Source organism: Topomyia yanbarensis, chromosome 2, assembly GCF_030247195.1.
Source record: "Topomyia yanbarensis strain Yona2022 chromosome 2, ASM3024719v1, whole genome shotgun sequence".
In the NCBI taxonomy this organism is placed as follows: Eukaryota; Metazoa; Arthropoda; class Insecta; order Diptera; family Culicidae; genus Topomyia; species Topomyia yanbarensis.
This window is the reverse complement of record NC_080671.1, coordinates 79,379,231-79,398,262: the sequence shown is the minus strand read 5'-3', so window position 1 is coordinate 79,398,262 and position 19,032 is coordinate 79,379,231. Positions and strand designations below refer to the sequence as shown.

At 34.8% G+C, this 19,032-nt stretch overlaps 1 protein-coding gene across 1 annotated transcript; it reads right to left on the bottom strand.

Annotated features, from left to right (window-relative positions):
• Positions 1-4,888: 4,888 nt before the first annotated feature.
• LOC131678541 (cuticle protein CP14.6-like) lies at positions 4,889-18,818 on the bottom strand. Its single transcript, XM_058958755.1, has 2 exons — positions 18,657-18,818; positions 4,889-5,881 (listed from the first exon to the last, which is right to left on the bottom strand). Exons 1-2 carry the CDS (start codon positions 18,663-18,665, stop codon positions 5,501-5,503), a joined length of 390 nt encoding a protein of 129 aa, XP_058814738.1. The 5' UTR covers positions 18,666-18,818; the 3' UTR covers positions 4,889-5,500.
• Positions 18,819-19,032: the final 214 nt, after the last annotated feature.

Below are 19,032 nucleotides of genomic sequence, written 5' to 3'. Positions count from 1 at the left end.
GAGCTAATTTTATTATCCGAAAGGAAATCGCCGTATTTTTTCAAAAAACTATTCACCAATCTAACACTTTTTACTGTATCTCAATAAAAAGTAATAAGAAGAGTTGCCAAACTCCTAACAAGTAGATTTCATAAGATTGGAACACTTCTCACTTCATATTACTGCGCTATGAACGAAACGAAAATGTGACAATATAGTTGCCACAGCCTTATAAAGGGTTAACAAAACAATTTTTTTTACATGCCTACAAAATTTGCACTGGAGAAACTCCTAAAGATGCAAAAAAGTGTTAAAAAAATTAATCTGGTTAGTCACAGCGGTCTTTGGTGTGATGTGTGCAATCGTGTGCGCAGCCGTACGCCGCTGAACGGTGAATGCTGGAATAGGGGGTCCGAATTCACATTCATTTTGCACAAAAGTGCTGAGCGTCTTGCAAATATCTGTGTTTTCACCCAAACAAAAATAATTTCGTAAAATATGGAGCCTCAAGCTTTCCTCAAGCTCAAAACACTTTCCTGGTACCAAGCTTTTCCTCAAGCTCAAAACACTTACCTGGTATTTTTTCACTTTTATTTGTTGCTTTAATCACGGTTTTACCATTATAATGATTTGTGTTTCGAGGATGGAATGAAATACTACGTATCCCCTTTCTAAAAAAACTGCAGAATGAGATTCATCTGTCAAAATTAACGTTTCAGACTGGCGCTTCCAAGAAAATGTGTGACAGTCAGAAGGATTGTTAGTGTTACGATTATCTGAGATATCGAGAGGGTCTGAATTACCCCAACGGTTCTTAACAGCTCCGGGTCCCCTATTTATAATGAAGTCTTCAAAAATTAAAAATAAAAAGGAAAATCCTTAACCCTCCGGAAGTCGCGCAAATAGCCCACTGAACGAGCAGCCGCTGGTGCGCTAAGACGAATTCGCTAGATTTTCAGAGCAGCGTGCACTCAGTGCACTAGCGTGACTTCCGGAAGGTTAAGCGTGTAAATTTTTTCCAACAACTCTCAAGAATTCAGTATAAATTGGCGCATTTATATGATAATTCCCCCTTGATCCCGTTTAATACAATGACAATTATTAGCGGTTAAACTATGACTGTTTTCTGATAATCTTGACAAATACATTGGTATTGTGTGAAGCTTTCTGATAATTTTGCAAATCATCAATATTGAGATTAAAAATTATAGCCAAAAATTACGACAGGATCACAAAACTAGGCAACTAATTGCATCGTCTCTACTTGCTATACTCTTTTTCCAAAGATGATGCTTATCTTCAGAAGTAGCATCTGTTAGAATAATCTGGCAAGTCCTTGATGAATTACGACAGTTCAATGGCATATAACTAACTAATTTACAAATATTCTTTGTATTTTGCTTCTTTTGACTTGTTTATCACCCCATTAGAATCAAACAAATCGTTCGGTGAAATCCTCACGCAGTGATCGTAGCTTCGATCCAGTAGTTTACGTCACAAACCAATTATCAACTGAATGCAACCTCGTAGTAACGAAATACGACTCGTTCTTTGATTAGGTTACTACAGAGTTTGTAGTACTTCCGCTGCAGTTTGTGGCTGGCAAATTGATTAATTCTGAAGATTTTTATGCACTTTTATAAGAGATAAAATAAATCAAAATACAATTACATACACCTTTAAAACTATTTTTTGAGGTCATAATATTATTCTGGGACAATTTTTATTCTTGAGCAACACATAAATCTTCTGAGTAAAAGGCCTACGTGTCCAGTTCGATTTTGACTGTTAATTAAACAACTTAATCTTGAGTGTGTTATATCCGTTATTGCTAAATGACAGTTCAAGTTTGTCATGTGGTGACCGTTATGACTAATGTTCGAGATTGTCGCGAACGTGATCTTCTACGCGCCTACAACAAATAATGATGACCCTCTGAATATCTTGACCAAGCATAAGTCTCCGCTAAAAAAGTTCAAATTTGTATTCTGTATTCCTAGTTTTAAGATAGTTGTAATTTTACCTCTTTGTTAAAACTATTGTCCCCCATCTTGTAAATAGAATTGTATCCCTAGTCTTAAAACACCTGCGAATTTTCTCATAAATATTTGTTCCCCCTTTTGTGTACCAAACTATATTGTTAGTTTTAAGATATCTGTAAATATTTCCTAAAAATTATTACTATTGAATTCCTTGTTTTAAAATTTTTTCATAAAAAAAATCTTTCGCCCCCTCTCTTGTATATAGAATCTTATTTCTAGTCTTAAGATAGCTGTAAAATTTTTCTTTTTTAAAAAAATATTTTAACATTGTAACCTCCTAGTTTTAAAATATACAAAATGTAAAAACAAAAGAATTTGGCACCGCCAAGCTAACGCATTTGTGCCTATCAAATAAACGAAATGAATAAAAAAAAAAAAATAATGATGATGGAGACAAAACAATCAAACTTCTGCGCAATGTCTAGAATTTTTTATCGATTCATCATTAGCATTGTTCCGGTTGAAAAAGATAATTGGCAGAAACATTGGTATTTCCTATAAAATCACATTGCTGCTACCTGCCAAATCCAGTCGCATTCCAACGAAGCATCAAGGAGGGAATTTAATTTCACAACCAACGACAATGAAAGATCAATAAGAGCTATGAATCCTCTTTTGGCATGTGTCCTAATACTGGTGTTGGCAACCGTAATGGTCAAATCAGCTCCAGTTCCTTGGGGATTGCAATACTTAGATATGGATAACTACAACTCGTTAAGCAGCAGTGAGCAACAGGATTCTAGCGAGCAACAGGTGCCGATTGCAGTACCAAGGACAACGACGTCGACAACTATGAGTACTACGATAAAGAAGAAACGAACTACAAAGTTTTTCCCAGCACCGCCGTCAATTGTTGGATAAACTGTGTTAAATTTAGAAAGATATACTTGTCTGAAATTGTGATATTATTAATCAGGTATGAAAGGTTGAATAAATATACAGGTTGTTTTTCAGTACTTATTCAATAGATTTTATGTGATTGTACTCTATGATGCAAAATGCACCAATTCCGGAGCGTGACGAATGAAATCTTTTTAATGTTACGTTACGTAACTAAGTAATAAGCATCACCCTCGGATTTTTTTTCTATCGTGAAATAAAATTTTGTGCACCACCCCTGGTTGGAACGATAACTAATAATTAGGGGAATGCGGTCGGTTGTCGGCACCCTTTTGTATTTGGCTCATAACATTTCTTTAATTTCATAATGATCACCAACCTTCAAAAAGAAAAGAAAATTTACATTACTTTACTTTTAACATCATTCCTCATCAGAAGATCAATATGTGTATGTGAAAAGCTGGTACGCATATTACGAACCACGAACGCACTGGCGGATCGCATTTATATTTACAGGGTGACCAACTTATACCACACAGAATTGAATTAGATTATTTATTGAAACTCAATATGTTACCCAAGTAACCAATAGGCATGAAAAGTGCTTTTTAAAAACCGCTTTTGGTAAAATAGACCGCTCCATTATTGCTGTGGCATGAAAACCTTTTTACGGCATTTCTTCTTTCAAAATGCTGATTAATGACAAGAAGTTTTTAAATAGTTTATTGAAAGCAAGTTTACAACAGTTATGCGTGAAAATGCTAATATGATACAAGAAGCATCTGAAACCCAAATGAAATGTTTCTTTACTGCAAATACTAGTACTTACTTGGTGGTTACTTGGGTAATGTTGGGTTTCTATAGAGCTCAAAAATTAATGTTCGCCATCATTCTAAAAACAAAGATGGCGGCGACTTTAAAATTCAAAATGGTGATTTTTCATTGCCGCGTCTTCATATGAAACCGTACAATGTGGATATTTCGCATTTGCAGAGGTTGTAATAGTAGGATGTCTCCATATCCAAAACTGATTTTCGTCACCATACAAAAATCCAACTTGTCGAAGCTATAGTAAAAAATTCGTCATAATTGATATGACGGATTTTTTACTATAGACAAATCTGAAGACCTTCAATCTGGGTGGTTTTAGAATAGAGATGTCGTCATCTTGGATTTCAAAATGGCATCTGACATCGATTTTAGGCATCGACTCATAAAAACCGTGTCGAAAATGTTCATATTAATTGGGATATAGAGAATTCCGCTACACCGAATGTCGCCTTCTTGGTTTTCAAAATGGTGTCAAATTCAATCTCTGGCCTCTACTCGTCAAGCCCGTTCTGAAAATACTTATATTGATTTGGTTATAGAAAATTCACAATTTACCTCAAAAAATGGGATGCCGACAATTTTAGTAACCTTTTTCAAAACTGAACCAAAAAAAATGTGGCGAACATTTCATCGCCATTCAATGTTGAATCACAATATAGAATAAATTCAATTCGTAAATATTCAATGCGCATATTTTTTCGATCGATTTACTTCTTTCTATAACATTGAGAAAATATTCAAAAATGTTTTGAGTAGATTTTAACTTGTTCAAAAAATATTTTAGTTGTAGAATAGAATATATGTTTGCTACAACTTTCGACACAAAAATAACGTGCGAATATAACACACACATATACAATTTGTCAGTATGACCATAACTAGTTTCTGTCAAAAGTTACATAGGGGCTCCGATAACCGACCACTTTCCCCTACTCGTCAAAATGAAGGTTCGCGAAATCGCATAAATCGTTGAATTTTTTTTTTTTCAAAGTTGGAGCGGTTTCTATATCTTTCTTTTATAAGCAAGGTAACAAGTGTTCAGCCAACTTATACCTACCACTAACTAGCTCCGGTCTCTCCCGCAACACAATGCGGTGACTCTAACTCAAACTGCGCGGGCGGAGTCGTTTGGTCTTCTTCAATAGGTCAACTGTGGATCGTGCCACGCAAAGGTTTCCGTGTCAATTGCTCTTGAATTATGAATGTTGCCTCTTCTTATTGGGCGATTGCAGCGATCTTTATTTACTTTCTCATGTACAAATTACAAAATTAGCATATCTGTTGTACAAAATTCATACAATTGTTTTACATAATTATTTTAAATGAGTATAATTACAATTAACTTTACGGGTGTGTTATTTATATTTACTGTACATATTTAGGTTGAAGAATTGGTTCCGAATGGGTAATTAATATAAGATGTTCAAATTATTAGATCATCAATGAACTACAATTTAAAAGCTATGAAAAGAAATATGGTTTCGCTTAGAGCTAGAACTCTCCGGACTGTCGCTTTTGTCCATTACGGGCAAGAATTTTTCCCACACTCAGAAGCGGCTAGTCCACTGAAATATTACTTCAAGATAGAACAGCATAGATAATCACAGTGATGCACTATTCACAGACCGGTAGATGATGAGTATGATTCGCGGATGTGTGTGTGCATTGGAATTGTGTGCCCGCGTTAGATGAAACACTTGTACATAAGCAGGAGTAGTGAACAAAGTGAGTTCTGCTGGTTACGGTGAACTTTGCAATAAATACTAAGGTAACTGGCGTACGGAAGGTTACTATTTTTGTTCCCCACTTTACTTGAACGGTGCTGGGAAGCGTGGGTTATACCGTGGGGCAGATGGGATGTGGGCTCCCTCCGCGCGGTATCCGTTCTCATCGGCTATATAGTTTATGGTGTAGACAACTCCGTCGGGGCCGGTGTATGAGTAGGATCCCTGCATCACCTGAGCTTCTCCGGGAGTTCCTGGATTTTTTAGGAAGCCACGCTGCTCGGCACGAATTCCATTGCTCGTTTCATAACTGTATATATAGGAACCATCGGGATTGGGTTCGTACACTTGATTCAGAATAACAGCGCTGGCCTCCGGACCTCCGTAGGGCACCGGTCGTAGCGGAACCGCAAGGGGGCGAATTTGAGCTGACACGGCCGCAATCGCAGCAACGAGCACGATCACCTATAAAAAGTTAAGTAGTTGTTAAGTACTTTTCGGGGTGACTGTAAAATCTTTCTAACTACAAATTGAGCAGCTAAACCGTCATCCAGTACGAAGGTGTATCTTGATTATTGCAATAAATTGAATAAATCGTTAGGTTTTATTGGTGATTTCAGCCCAAGTAGCGCATTGATGCAGCCGCTGGGCAAACTGATTGAAGCTCGACGCCCGGTTGAGGCCGATTAGCGTCTGGCGGAGTCAACAGTCATAACTTTGGTCGCTCGAGATGTAACACGGCTGATTATTTTCCTTTGGTTTCTTGCGAAAAAATGCGCAATTTCTGTGGCTGGAGCAGACGATAGACGCACGACTTTGCCTCCGACATGTCGATGATAAATTTGTTTAATTAAAGTTCGAAGTTATGCAAATTGCAGACGTTTATAATCAATCGATTTTATGGGAGGGCTGAATCATTAGCGAATGGGATCTCACATGATGGATTGTTTATTTAGAAGCAGTAAACACTTGTTTGCGTCTAAGCTGGTCTACTGAATTAAATATTTGCCACTAAGATTATAATTAATAATATCTTCCTTTTTGCCTTTCTCATATAAAGAAAGGCTATACAATCACTGTACAAATTGACTTTTTAATCGAGGCCCGGATGGCCGCGTGGCATATACCATTCCACTCAGTTCGTCGAGATAGGAAAATGTGTGTGTATGTATGTGTGTGCGTGTATGTGCGTGTGTGTATGTGTGTGTCATTTAAACTCACACAATTTTCTCAGTGATGGCTTACCCTATTTACACAAACTTAAATGAAAGGAATAACGCTCCCATGAGCAGCTATTGAATTTTTAGTTGATCCGACGTCAGGTTCCGGAGTTACGGGTTGAAGAGTGTGATCAGACAGCAAATTCTCATATAAACTGGTAACACCATGATGTCTAAATGATGTAATACACATTAAAATAAGTGCAACATTACTTGGATTTGCAGGTCTAGATCACTTATGACCAATCAAAGTAGCTTTGACCTTATTGGCCACCTATGACGGTACTTGAGGCCCCAGGGGAACTCACCAAGTTCCTGAGCTAATATCACGCCTATTTCCCAGCGAATTCTTTACCGATTTTTACCAATTGATTTCAAATGAAAGATACAGTAATACCCTTGACTGCTGCTGAATTTGATTCTGTTCTGACTCTTGGTTCCGGAGTTACAGGTTGGTTAGTGGAATTTCCCATATAAACCGTTACAATCGTAATACCTCATAGCCTAAATATCTATTGAAATGGTTACCAAATTACTTCGACTCGCAGGTCTAGATCACTGATTGTCAGTCAAATATACTTTAAATATATTGTCCACTATCGAAAATTCCGGAAGTGTCGGATTCCGGGCGTATTCCACAATTAAAGTCACATCGATTCTTAGGGGATAACTGAACCGATTTTCTCAAACCAAGTCTCAAATGGATGATATAATATGCAGTTGGATGTAACATCGTCCTCTCCCCTTACCCTTACACCATCCCCGTTGATCACTCTCCCGCCCCTGGACCACTCTCACACCTGTATTCCCTTCATCCACCCCGTATACCGAAATAAGATGAAGGGTTTCTGAGGCATTCTTCATTCTAAAGCCACTAAACCCCACCCCTTCACTTCCAAACCCATTCCCCCAACATTTCAAAATCTGATCACATAAATATAACATAGAACTCAGGCTGATAAAGTCAATTAAATATTATACTTTTTTGTTTAAAGTGATTGGGCGTCAACTTTCGTGGTAGTAGTGGGATACGTGCTACGTATAATAAGAATGTAATAGACATTTTCACAATTATATTGAACAATCCAAGCTAATTGGCAAGGGACTGGAAGGTGTGAAATATTTTTCAATATTAAGAGCTATAGTAGTCAAAGAAGAGCAAGGAGTTGAAGCAAGAAAGTTTAGACAAGCGTGGAATAGGGTCATATGAGCAAGCTTAGAGTTTTCCGGCGAATTTAACCTTTTGTCTTCTGCAGCGCACGGGTAAGAATATTTTGGCATTAAATGCGAATCACTTGAGTCATGCCCAGACAAGCGTGAAGTCACTTAATGACTTATGCTGCCAGAATCGGGAAACTCTAAGCTTACTCATATAACCTTATTCCACACTTTTCTAAACTTTCTTCCTACAACTCCTCGCTTTTCCTTCAGTACTATGGCTCTAAATATTGAAAAATGTTTCACACCTTCCAGTCCCTTGCTAATTAAATATCGTTACAATATGAATAAGGAAATAGATTGACTCAGTCTAAGTCGTTAATAAAAAAGAAAAAAAAAACAGCTAAGGAATCATAGTTTGGATAAATGAAAAAGGCATAATTGCACCACTTGGTGGACTAAAACAGGCTTTTCAAGTTAATTTTACGTGGCTGTTTTTTCTTTTACCAAATTTTAGAACTCGAAAAATGATATCTATTCTTGTATATAGTTGTCATGTCGTGTATAATAAAAATGTAATATATACATTTGAAAGTTTTTAATGAATATAAACAACGCAAAAATTCTCGTGTTCATGATTGCACCGCTAGGTGGATTAAAATAGGTTTTTCTTCTTTTCCTTCAATTTATAGTTAACAATTAATCGAATTAATCGATTGTTATGACAACTAATCGATTGATTTTTAATCAATTACACGGTTATACAAATTATAATACCTTTTTTAATCCACCTAGTGGTGCAATTGTTAGTTATGGTAGTAGGGTAACTGTACCCTAATTCAGTTTAGCTCCTGTATTCATCCCACCCATTTGAATACATTAGTTTTCTCTATTTATCGCGTTAGGCCAAATTGTAGGATGAATAAGTACGCATTGTACTCGACTTGTTGTTTCGCTCAAACGTAAGTATTTTACATTTTCGAAACCAGATTTTTTTGTATGTTACTGCTTCTTAGGAACGAAGCAAGGATGCTGATTAGAGCTTCCATTTCCCGACGGTTTTCAGCTTCCCGGGATTCGGGAAATAAATATGAAATTTCCCGGGAAATCCCGGGAATATGGAATAAAATAAAAAAGTGGATCATTTTCTTGAAAACAAAAGGTAAAATTGAAAAGTTTTCATACCCGTTTGATTGCATGTATATCTGTCTTAAAAGCAGTTGTTAGAAGATGCTGATTAGGTGGAGTACACATCACTGAATCATTTGATAACTCGTCACTCAGTTTGCATAACATCAGCTTCTTTTAAAGATTTTTCTTGGGTATATGTACAACTTAAATTTGGCAATTGGGATTATAATTGGGACGATATACTAAACGCATCTGCTGGAGTTACTGTCCTAAATTGGAATGCGTTTCAGAACATTTCGATAGAATGTTAACTTAATGCAAACCACCTTCTTTGGTAATCTTGAATGAAATGATTGAGCTGATTCAGGGTAGTGTGCAATTATTTTCGATCAAATTTGAAAACATGATATATGGAATCCATTTTTGTCACATTAAGATCAGCATCATTGCGAATTAAGTATGACTCAAAATCAAGCAGATAATGGACGAAATGTGCAGCGATGGGTGAAGTCTACCATTGATTTCCTGTTACGAGCGAGTATCTGTCAGAATCTGAATTTCTTGACCTTAACGGACCACTTCAATGGAAAAAAATATGTTGACAGCGAAAATATTCTAGGAACACTGTTGGTTACTATGATTATTTTGACAAAACATGCTAGGCAAAAATCTAGCGTTTCATTTGAAAAAGTCGTTTTTGACAAATGTTTATACAATGTTCAGCAACAAACACGGCACGAAAAATAATTTGAGTACTGCGTAGCTGACACCGACCGAAGCATCATGTGGCTCATACTTTGTTACTTATTTTGTTGGATTTATACAAGGCAAAGTAATAGATAACGGTATACTGAAGAGAGACAGAGAGTTCCATCAGTACACGCAAAGAGACAGTAAAACTTTTCCTAGAAGGGCAAAGTAATACGAAATACCAAAAATACAATCTTTATTTTATTACTATACGAAATCTGTAGTAAGTTTGTATTTTTCTACGCAGATGAATTTAAAAATCAATCCTTTAAAAGTGACTAATCTATTAAATTCATTTTATCCATTCAATTCATTTGATCCTGGTGGCCTTTTCATGTTTTCTGCTGGCAATTATTTCCATTTTCGACATTCATCTACCATATTCTACTATTCTCGCAAAGTCGTATACTCTATCGTATTTTCACATTTGTCTGTAGTGGATGAATAAGACCTTGCTTGTGCAAAACTATTCGTTTTGTATTTTACAAGAAAAGGGAGTGAAAATTATAACTCGTTTACCTATGACACGGTGAATTGCTGATGAAGTTTTTTTTACATTCAAGGCTCGAGAAATTCAATAAAAACCTAAAGAATAAAAGATTCGCGATTCGAAAGCATATTTTTGTAACTGTTTTGCCACAAGTTTCAAAGAATTCATTTTACAAACCCTAAAAAATTTGAGAGTCAAAAGTGGCTGATCAAATAATGTTGTTTTGTTTTGATTCGATTGCTGCCACAGCGTTTTCAGTGCTAGTGCCTGTTCTAGTTATATCGCTATAGAACTGAGCACCGGGCGAGGCTCTAGTATATTATCACTATCGCCCTTTTTGCAAGGACCTAATTTTGTTTCATGGAACACTTATTTTAAGAAACTGTCATGGTTTTGTTTGGCGTTTTTGCTTGACCCCGAAACTGAGTCAGGTTCTAACCCCAACTGTTGTCAGTGCATACAATTTGACAGCAGTTGTGTTTAGACACTGACTCAGTTTCGTGGTAAATTTTGACAAATTTTACGTTTACCACCCGTTAGTTAAAAAACTCAACTCGTTCAAATAAGTATAACATACATGTAGTTTATCAAAGATATCGTAATAATAATCAAAAATATGATAAAATCAGTAATATACTTGGAATACATAGAATCACAAACATGACAGAGAAGAAGTGTAAAGAACGTAAACGTAATTCATGAATCCTAATATATTAGGCACGATTCAATATCAGTGCTAGTTCACAAAATCAACAAATATTATTCATGTATTCATGAACTGGTTCATGATTCCTAGTATAATATATAAATCGTGAACATAAATCACGCTACTCTGTCAGAAAAATCCGGTAGTGAACTCATGAGTAAAATATCTCGGCAATGTCATGAGAAATTGCGAAAATCGCGACTAAGCTCCTGAAATCATGAACATTGTTCACCTGTCGGCTCTTTTAGTTGATGTAGTGTATCTCCAAATTTTGAACAAGAATCATCACAAAAACTAAACATGCCCAAGAAACAACCATAGTTACCCAACTAAACGTTCGAATGTAACGTCGTTTATATATTCGGAGCGAACTAGTTTTTTGGAAACACAACTAGTTTCATGAATACGAGGTTTATTACTCATAATTTAATCAACTTGGTCACAGTATTCGTCATTGTTCGGTTCTGCACAAATCCTTGTCTAGGAACGATCGTAAGATCATAATCCTTGTTCGTCGTTTCCAACCCGTTATTAGATTCGGTGTAGACTGACACGCTCTATTTATTTATTATTGGATAATAACAATTTTGAGCAGACTGAATAGTCAACTATTTTCATTGAAGTAGTACCTTTAGGACCAATTTATTGTCGTTACAGATGAAAACTAGAAAATCCAACTAGCGCCGATCCATTCTTCTTTTGTGCAGGTGCGTAGTAGTGATTTGATTGCATAGAGTATAAAAAATACGATTGTCACTAGTTGGATTTCACAGTTTTCAACAGCAACGATTATACTTATATCTGAATGAAGTATTTTGATTATTTGCATTTTTTTTCTTTTTATCACTTTCTTCATTTTGGGAATTTTTTTTATTCTATTCATTTTATTGTTTTTATTAACCCTCTGCATACCCTGTTATTAATGAACAACCACGTTTTCAAACAGCTATAACTTTGGGGTTAGACAAGATTTTCTCACAAAAAAGTAAAATTAATAACACTAGTTTACAAGAAAAACTAAGCTTCAAGAAAAAGTATTTTTTAGACTAATTTTGGGTCGCTGAACACGAAAACAATATTCATTTTTTTTTTGTTCAAGGAGGCGATTTTGTAATTTTCTCAAAAAAATCGTTTTTGAGCACTGTTTGTAGTTTTTAGTCAATATTTCGTGTCAAAATCATTCAATTAATTTAGTTAATATGCAGGTTTAAAGGTTCCGAGATGCCCTTTCCAAAAACATATAATATGTGTTGATCATATGTAAAATTTTTAGCGCTGCAAGCGACCAAAGTTTAAAAAAAAGTGCATTTTTGACCATTTTTAAAAGTTACGCATTTTTAAAACATTTAAAACATGACCGAGAAACTGATTTTTTTTCGGTCCTTTTAGAATCTAAGACAACAGATAATATGTTTACGTTTATTTTAAGCCCAATATCACTAACATCGGATGGAAAATGTTGATGCTATGGCACATTGAAATTTTATGATTTTAACGGACCCTGCCCTGGTGCGGCGGTTTAAAGGGTGTAGCACTGGTCTCATAAGCCAGTCGTCAAATATTCGAGTCTCTATCGGGAAGGAGTCTCAGTGGGATCGTAGCACTAGCCACGCAATATTCTGTGAACTGAGAATCTGCTGTGAAGCCTGTTGAAACAGCAGGCTAAAATTCCTTTAATTCGTAAAATATGTACTCACCACAGACAAAACAAAACTTTTTCAACGATATTTCCACATTTTAAAAAGAGCACTTACCTAGTTGTACAATGAAATATCCAAAACCATTCAAATGCCGCAGGATGGATGGATGCAAGCTCGAGAAGACAGTACCCAACACAAACAATAACTATCAAGTATAGAAGATTATTTCGAAAGTATGATTGTGCGAAAAATAAAAAGTGACAATTTTCACTCAGTGCTTAATACCATCTACATTTTTCATCCAACTTTTGTGACCATTGGATTAAAATTTATGCAAAAAGATTATTTATCTCATTAGATTCTAAAAAAAATTGTTCTGTCCTTGATTTATTATAAAAAAATTACTAGAAATATGCATTTTTTAAAAAAAGGTCGAACATTAGACTTTTTTTTTACTTTGGTCGATTGTAATCATAATAAATGTATATTTTTCGACAAACATTACGGCTTAAAAGCCAACTGTCAAAATTCTCTTTGAAAGGAAATTCCGGACAAACCGTTACTGGCTAAACGCAGTTCATAGCAGTTAATGCAAGAGAAAACTTTTTTCTTTTGTTCACTATAAACATCTGTGATTGGCGGGTAACAGATTGTCTGAAATTTCCTTTCAAAGAGAATTTTGACAGTTGGCTTTTAAGCCGTAATCATATGTTTGTCGAGATTTGATCTACGCATATTATACATTTTCGGAAAGGGCACATCAATACCTTTCGAACTGTTTCGATCAGATCCTATTTGAACAAGATATTGACAAATAACTAAAATAGTGCCCAAAAACACCTTTTTCAAAGAAATCTTGAAAATGCTTCTTTGAAAAAAAAAAATGGACTTGGTTTTCGTATTCAGCGATCCAAACTTAACTGAGGAAACACCTTTCTTCTTAGCTTATCGCGATTACCTTAAAATTGTTAAAATCTGTCACATTAGATTCTAAAAATATGAAATTATTTTCTGTAATAAAAATAGAGCAAAAACAAAAAAAGCGGAAGCAAAAGAAAAACTATTTTTTTTAAACTCGAACTTGTTTGAAAGAGAAATAGAGTATTATTTTTGTATTTAGCAACCCAAAATTAATCTAGAAAACACTTTTTCTCGTAACTTCATTTTTCTTGTAAACTAGTGTAATGACCAAAAGAGATATGTGAAAAACAGAGCAATTTTCACTAGGTGCCCAATAACATCACCAGTTTTTGTCGGATTTTCGTGATCTTAGGCTTAAAATTCACGTGAGAAGTTTTTCTGTCACATAAAATTTTAAAAGATTTTTTTTTTTGCTAATTTATTTTTTTATGAAAAATCAACTAAAAATTAGTAATTTTACCAAACGCTACTTTTTTTGACTTTGGTTGCTCTTTACCCTAAATTGTTGATATCCTAACATGTTATACATTTTTGGAATGGGCACATCAATACCTTTCGAATGGTGAGTTTGTGTTAATCGGAAGATTTGTTCCTGAGATATTGATCAAAAACTGCAAAAAGTGCTCAAAAACACCTTTTTTAAAAAAATCGCAAGAACGGTTCTTTGAAAAAAAAAAATGGATATGATTTTCGTGCTCAGCGACCCAAAATTGACTTAGAAAACACTTGTTTTCTTAGCTTCATGCAATTATCCCAAAATTTGTAAACTAGTGTAATTGTTACTGACACCTTTTATTTGAGCGCAAATAGTTACAAGAAATATTCGCAGAACTGAAGTTATTGCAATTGTTCTGATTGGATTTTACTGGAGCAGTGTTGTCAGAGACATTTTCAGTTATCGGTGAAAAATTACATTTTGATATATCTTCGTTGTCTTCAAATATTGATGAAAACTGATAAATTTTATCAATGTAGACTGCTTTCGGCTATATTCTCTGCCCAATCGAACTATTGAAAACTTTGCAGGAGATGTGTATTAAGGATCGGTATGTAAAATTTGTGCAGCTAGATAAGCATCTATCTTGATCAAAACAGGTTTTTCGTGTTTTTTTTGCACTTTCAAGAAAAACGGTTTAGGAACCATACATGTGCTAGAAAAATATTAGGTTTTTTTTTATTTTTCTTTAATTTATTCAGTTTATTCGAAGTTTTATTCGCGCAGGACTCGAAACTGTCTCACATCTAGTTGCTTGCAAACATTGCGTGTGTTCGGAAAACTAATGAATAATACAACAGTGATATGTGTAAGAAATGTATCATCTCACTGATAGGTGGATTAAATCGGTTTTTTTCTTTCTTTTTTATAAAACAAAGCTGTTAAAATATTCTTTAGTCCCTAGACATAGTCTCATAACTCTTTCTGATAATTTGATATACATTATTTCCTAAGGAAATATTACTATAAAAAAAAACAAAAAAATATTTTTATTTTTCCATATTTTGCATCTCGAAGATAAGAAAAAATATGCTCAAGAAAGGATTTACTTAAATTTGACTTGGTTCGTCTGGTAGAGCGCTTCAAACGGATTTTTATATGAGGCTGACAGAATGGGGTCAAAATGCTAACAAAATCGGGAGTAGACAAAATCGAGTGCAGACAAAACCGGGTCTTTGCTTGATCAGCTTTTTACTTAAGCTGGATGTGAGATAACATGGTTACGAAAAGTTAATCTGGAGATCAGGTAAAAATTTGATAATCTTTCTGATTCTGGTTAAACTTCATCATAATTTGATGATTCTGTTGAGTACCTATATTCGAAAGGGCTTGTGAGGGGTAGGCTGTCCCAAAAAAAATCGTTGTTTGAAAAATTATCGCCAAAAACAGAAGGCCAAAATAACTTCTAAAACTTTAATCATGCCATATTTATTCGAAAACATATGAAATGATTTCAATTTGAGTGTTTTATTACAAGACTTAGCATACATTTACATTAATAAATAAATCTAATCAATCGTGAATGTTATACAGGTTATAGCATCATTGGTGCTATCACTTCTTATTCGAAAAAGTTTTTGATCATGCACAATTCTATAAATGCCTCAATAATTACCTTAGAATAAGATGGTAAATTCCACACATGGAAAAGTTTTGCAAGATAGAGAGAAATTCTTTTTATTTGACACCCAATATGCCTACACTGCTCAAGTTACGGTAGAGATATTGATCAATTAAATTTTTTTTCAAAGTTTCATGGTTTGAAAGCATTTACTAAAAATACTATATCTCAGTTCCCCGATCGAATTTTCACAACATTTGTTCACGAAAATTTTTGTAATAAATAGTACTTTCCAATACATGTCTTTGGTTTATTGAAAAAAAAATTATTGATATTCGTTTTGGGTGGATTTTCTTCAAAATCAACTAAAGAAAAAAAATTTTCGCTATAATTAAGAGGTTCTATTATTAATAAAATATTTTTTCTAAAAAACTTTTAAATGGGATTTATTCTATAAGGTCCACAGAAAAATAAAAAAATATTTAAAAAAAATTGGGCTTTGCAAAAACCACTTATATACGACAATTTTGCTCAAAAATGATCATTTTTCATAAATCGCATTTGCAGAACCTCTAGATGATTTTTAGAAACTTGATGTGTTCTACAAAAGCGCTTAAAATATGCTTATCTTTCATTATAGGGTTGAGCACCATGACTTTTCGAACATCGCTTTTTTTTGGGACAGCCCATTGGGTATACCCAATTTGCTTTGTATGGATCTATTGAAAACTTTTCATATGAAATGACAATTTTGAAAACTTCATTGCAATTTGCAACAATCAGATTCTAGGGGAAGATTTGCATGAAAGAGTTTTAAAACGATTCTCTTTGGTGTCTCTGTAAATGTGGGAACTATTACGTTGTTTTAGTAACTTTATATTTTCATGTTTTTACTTGAAGTTCTTTTCCAACTCAATTTGCATTAAAAGTTTTATCCCGTTCAGATTTTTCAGTCGATTTAACAAGAATTTATTGTTTTTTATTTCGACGAAAAATTAGAGGTTCATCGCATCATTTTAGTGAGCGACATTTAATCAAGAAATTACTCTTTTCCGCAAAACTTTTTAGTCCGATCACGTAGTGTACGAAACTACTTTTATGTAGCAAGGCATACGATTTGTTGTAGTCTGATTTTAAGATGATTCTTATTTTATTTATTATGAATGAAAAATGGGTTAGAATAGAATTCCGAATATAAATATAATTTGAAAACATGAAAATTAAAAACACATGCATTATTTTGCGATCTTTTAGCGACCTCAAAAAGTTTATTCCACAATCTTTTAGCCTTTGGTGTGCCTCAATACTTGTACCTCAATTAGGTCGACACAAATGTGAATAGCGTTTTAAAAATTGGATTTTTCCCCAACGTAAAATATTATTACTTTTACAAATAAGGATTCACTCTATTTGCAACCTCTCGCACTGCATTTTTAGAATAACCAAATAGATTCGGATTTCATCAAGTTTTACCTAATGCTCCAAACTAATGTTCAATGTTATGGGCGGAGATAGCATGGTTGGTAAGTTGATTTTCTTGTACGCAGCCTGGATTCGATTCTCAACCCCGTGTAGCGTTGCCACCTCTGGAGAGGCTTTGACTTGGAGATTTTCACTGACCGGGAGGTGGTTGGATTTTGGGTGGAACTAAACAGAAATTGGGATCAAAGCAATTGCTCGGCATTTTAGAGCAGTTTAGTTGCTTTTTATTACTACGTTAGAGTAAAGCTGTAAAATGTTCACGTTTGAGAACAGTTTTTGTCGGTTTAATCAGGTGTAGTATTTCACTTCCCCGACTAAGTGCTAAGAATATAAAAGAACCAGCTACTCTCGCTGTGGAGGATATGGGGAATGAGCATTGCTCTCCTCCACAACTAACAGGAAAAGGCGAACAAAGGAGGCAGGGCAGCGGCATCCCATGGGAAGCACTTTGTGGTGTCGGTTATTCATCATCATAGGTCGCAACAAAGAGGCAAAACTCATCTTTAAAGCCAACAGTTAAGGAACGCTGCAGGAGTAGCAACAACACCGGAAGAACTCGTGTGATGTTGCTCTAGCCAGGTGGATTAGAACAAATCTGCCATACCTTGGTACAGCTGGTGATAAGCACCACTGATTTGATAAAATTGCAGCAAAATAACTATTTTACATTTCAGTTGTAGCATATAGCGAAATATTACTTTCCTTAATTTGGAGTAAATTGGATTTATTTTTCTATTTCATTGCTTTGTGAAAGAAATCAGCAATATTTGGTGAACTCATCCTCGCCACCTTGAAACGAAGTGTTAGTCGAACAAAATAAATCTGAACCAGAGTAATAGTTAACGTAGATATTTTAAATATTTTGTAAAGAATAAAATAATTCCACAAAAATTGAAATGATGCTTCTTCCCACCAAACCTGGATAAATTGATATAAAACCCGGAGGCTCGGAGATCGCTCCCGAAAACCGGAGTCTCCGGGTCAAAGCTGGAGGGGTGGCAACCCTAACCCCGGGCGTACGGTTGGAAAAACCACTAAAAGTGAAACTAAAAAAAATCAATTAAAATTCAAAATTTTCATTCCCCATCCTATATCAACCCTATTAACTTAAGTAAGCACTCATTTTGTTGAATATTAGTTGCATTAGTGCTTGAGCTATTAAACCCAACGAAAAAAAAAACTTAAAATTTCTGATTGACAATTTATCAACATTTAACGGTCTATGCATTTAACTAACTGGTTTGCTATTTAGCAACAATTTTTTTTGTGTTGTGTCTCGCATGACTAAATTTTTTCACATACATTTTCGTCAGATCAAATAAGTAACTAAATCTACACAATAAAATAATAATGTATGTGTTGATCTTTTTCCAAAAATAAAATTCAAAGAAAACGTTTTTTGAAGGCACTGAATAGCAATGGTTCCTTTAATGTAGCAGCAAATCAGAATAGGATTCAATTTAAATGTTCCTTGAACACATCGAAAAGGATTTTTATAAGTTGATCCACTGAATGTCACAATCGAATATTGTTATCTCAAATAGTTAACTTCACATTCCAAAAGTACTTTGTACTTCAACAAATTTATTCAAAGTCCATAGCAACAAACGCCCTCATTACGTATCACAAGTCCTTTTTCACTTTACTACTGAATGATTTATCGCGTAATTGTGCACATCACTTACAAATTTCATGGTGAACTATTTTGTCCAACTCAGTTATCCAACACTTTGCTAAGGATTCCGTCCTCTCCGTGGTAGGAAACTGCAACTGTTGCCGGTTGACCGTATCGATAGTACTCGTTACTTGATCTTGATCACTAGAAGGCGCGAAACAATATGATATGATTATTAGGACCGCCGTTCGTAATATATACCCTGTTCAAATCGGTCCCGATGCGACCAGCCACAGTTTGCGGAATTGAGAGGCAGCGGCTGACGGTAGTGGAATTAAAATAAGAAGAAAAGATTATTAATAATATGCCGTCCGTATAAACAATATCCATCCCCGGTGACGGCGAATACTAGCATGGAAAACTAAAAGCCTTACACACTAGCGCAC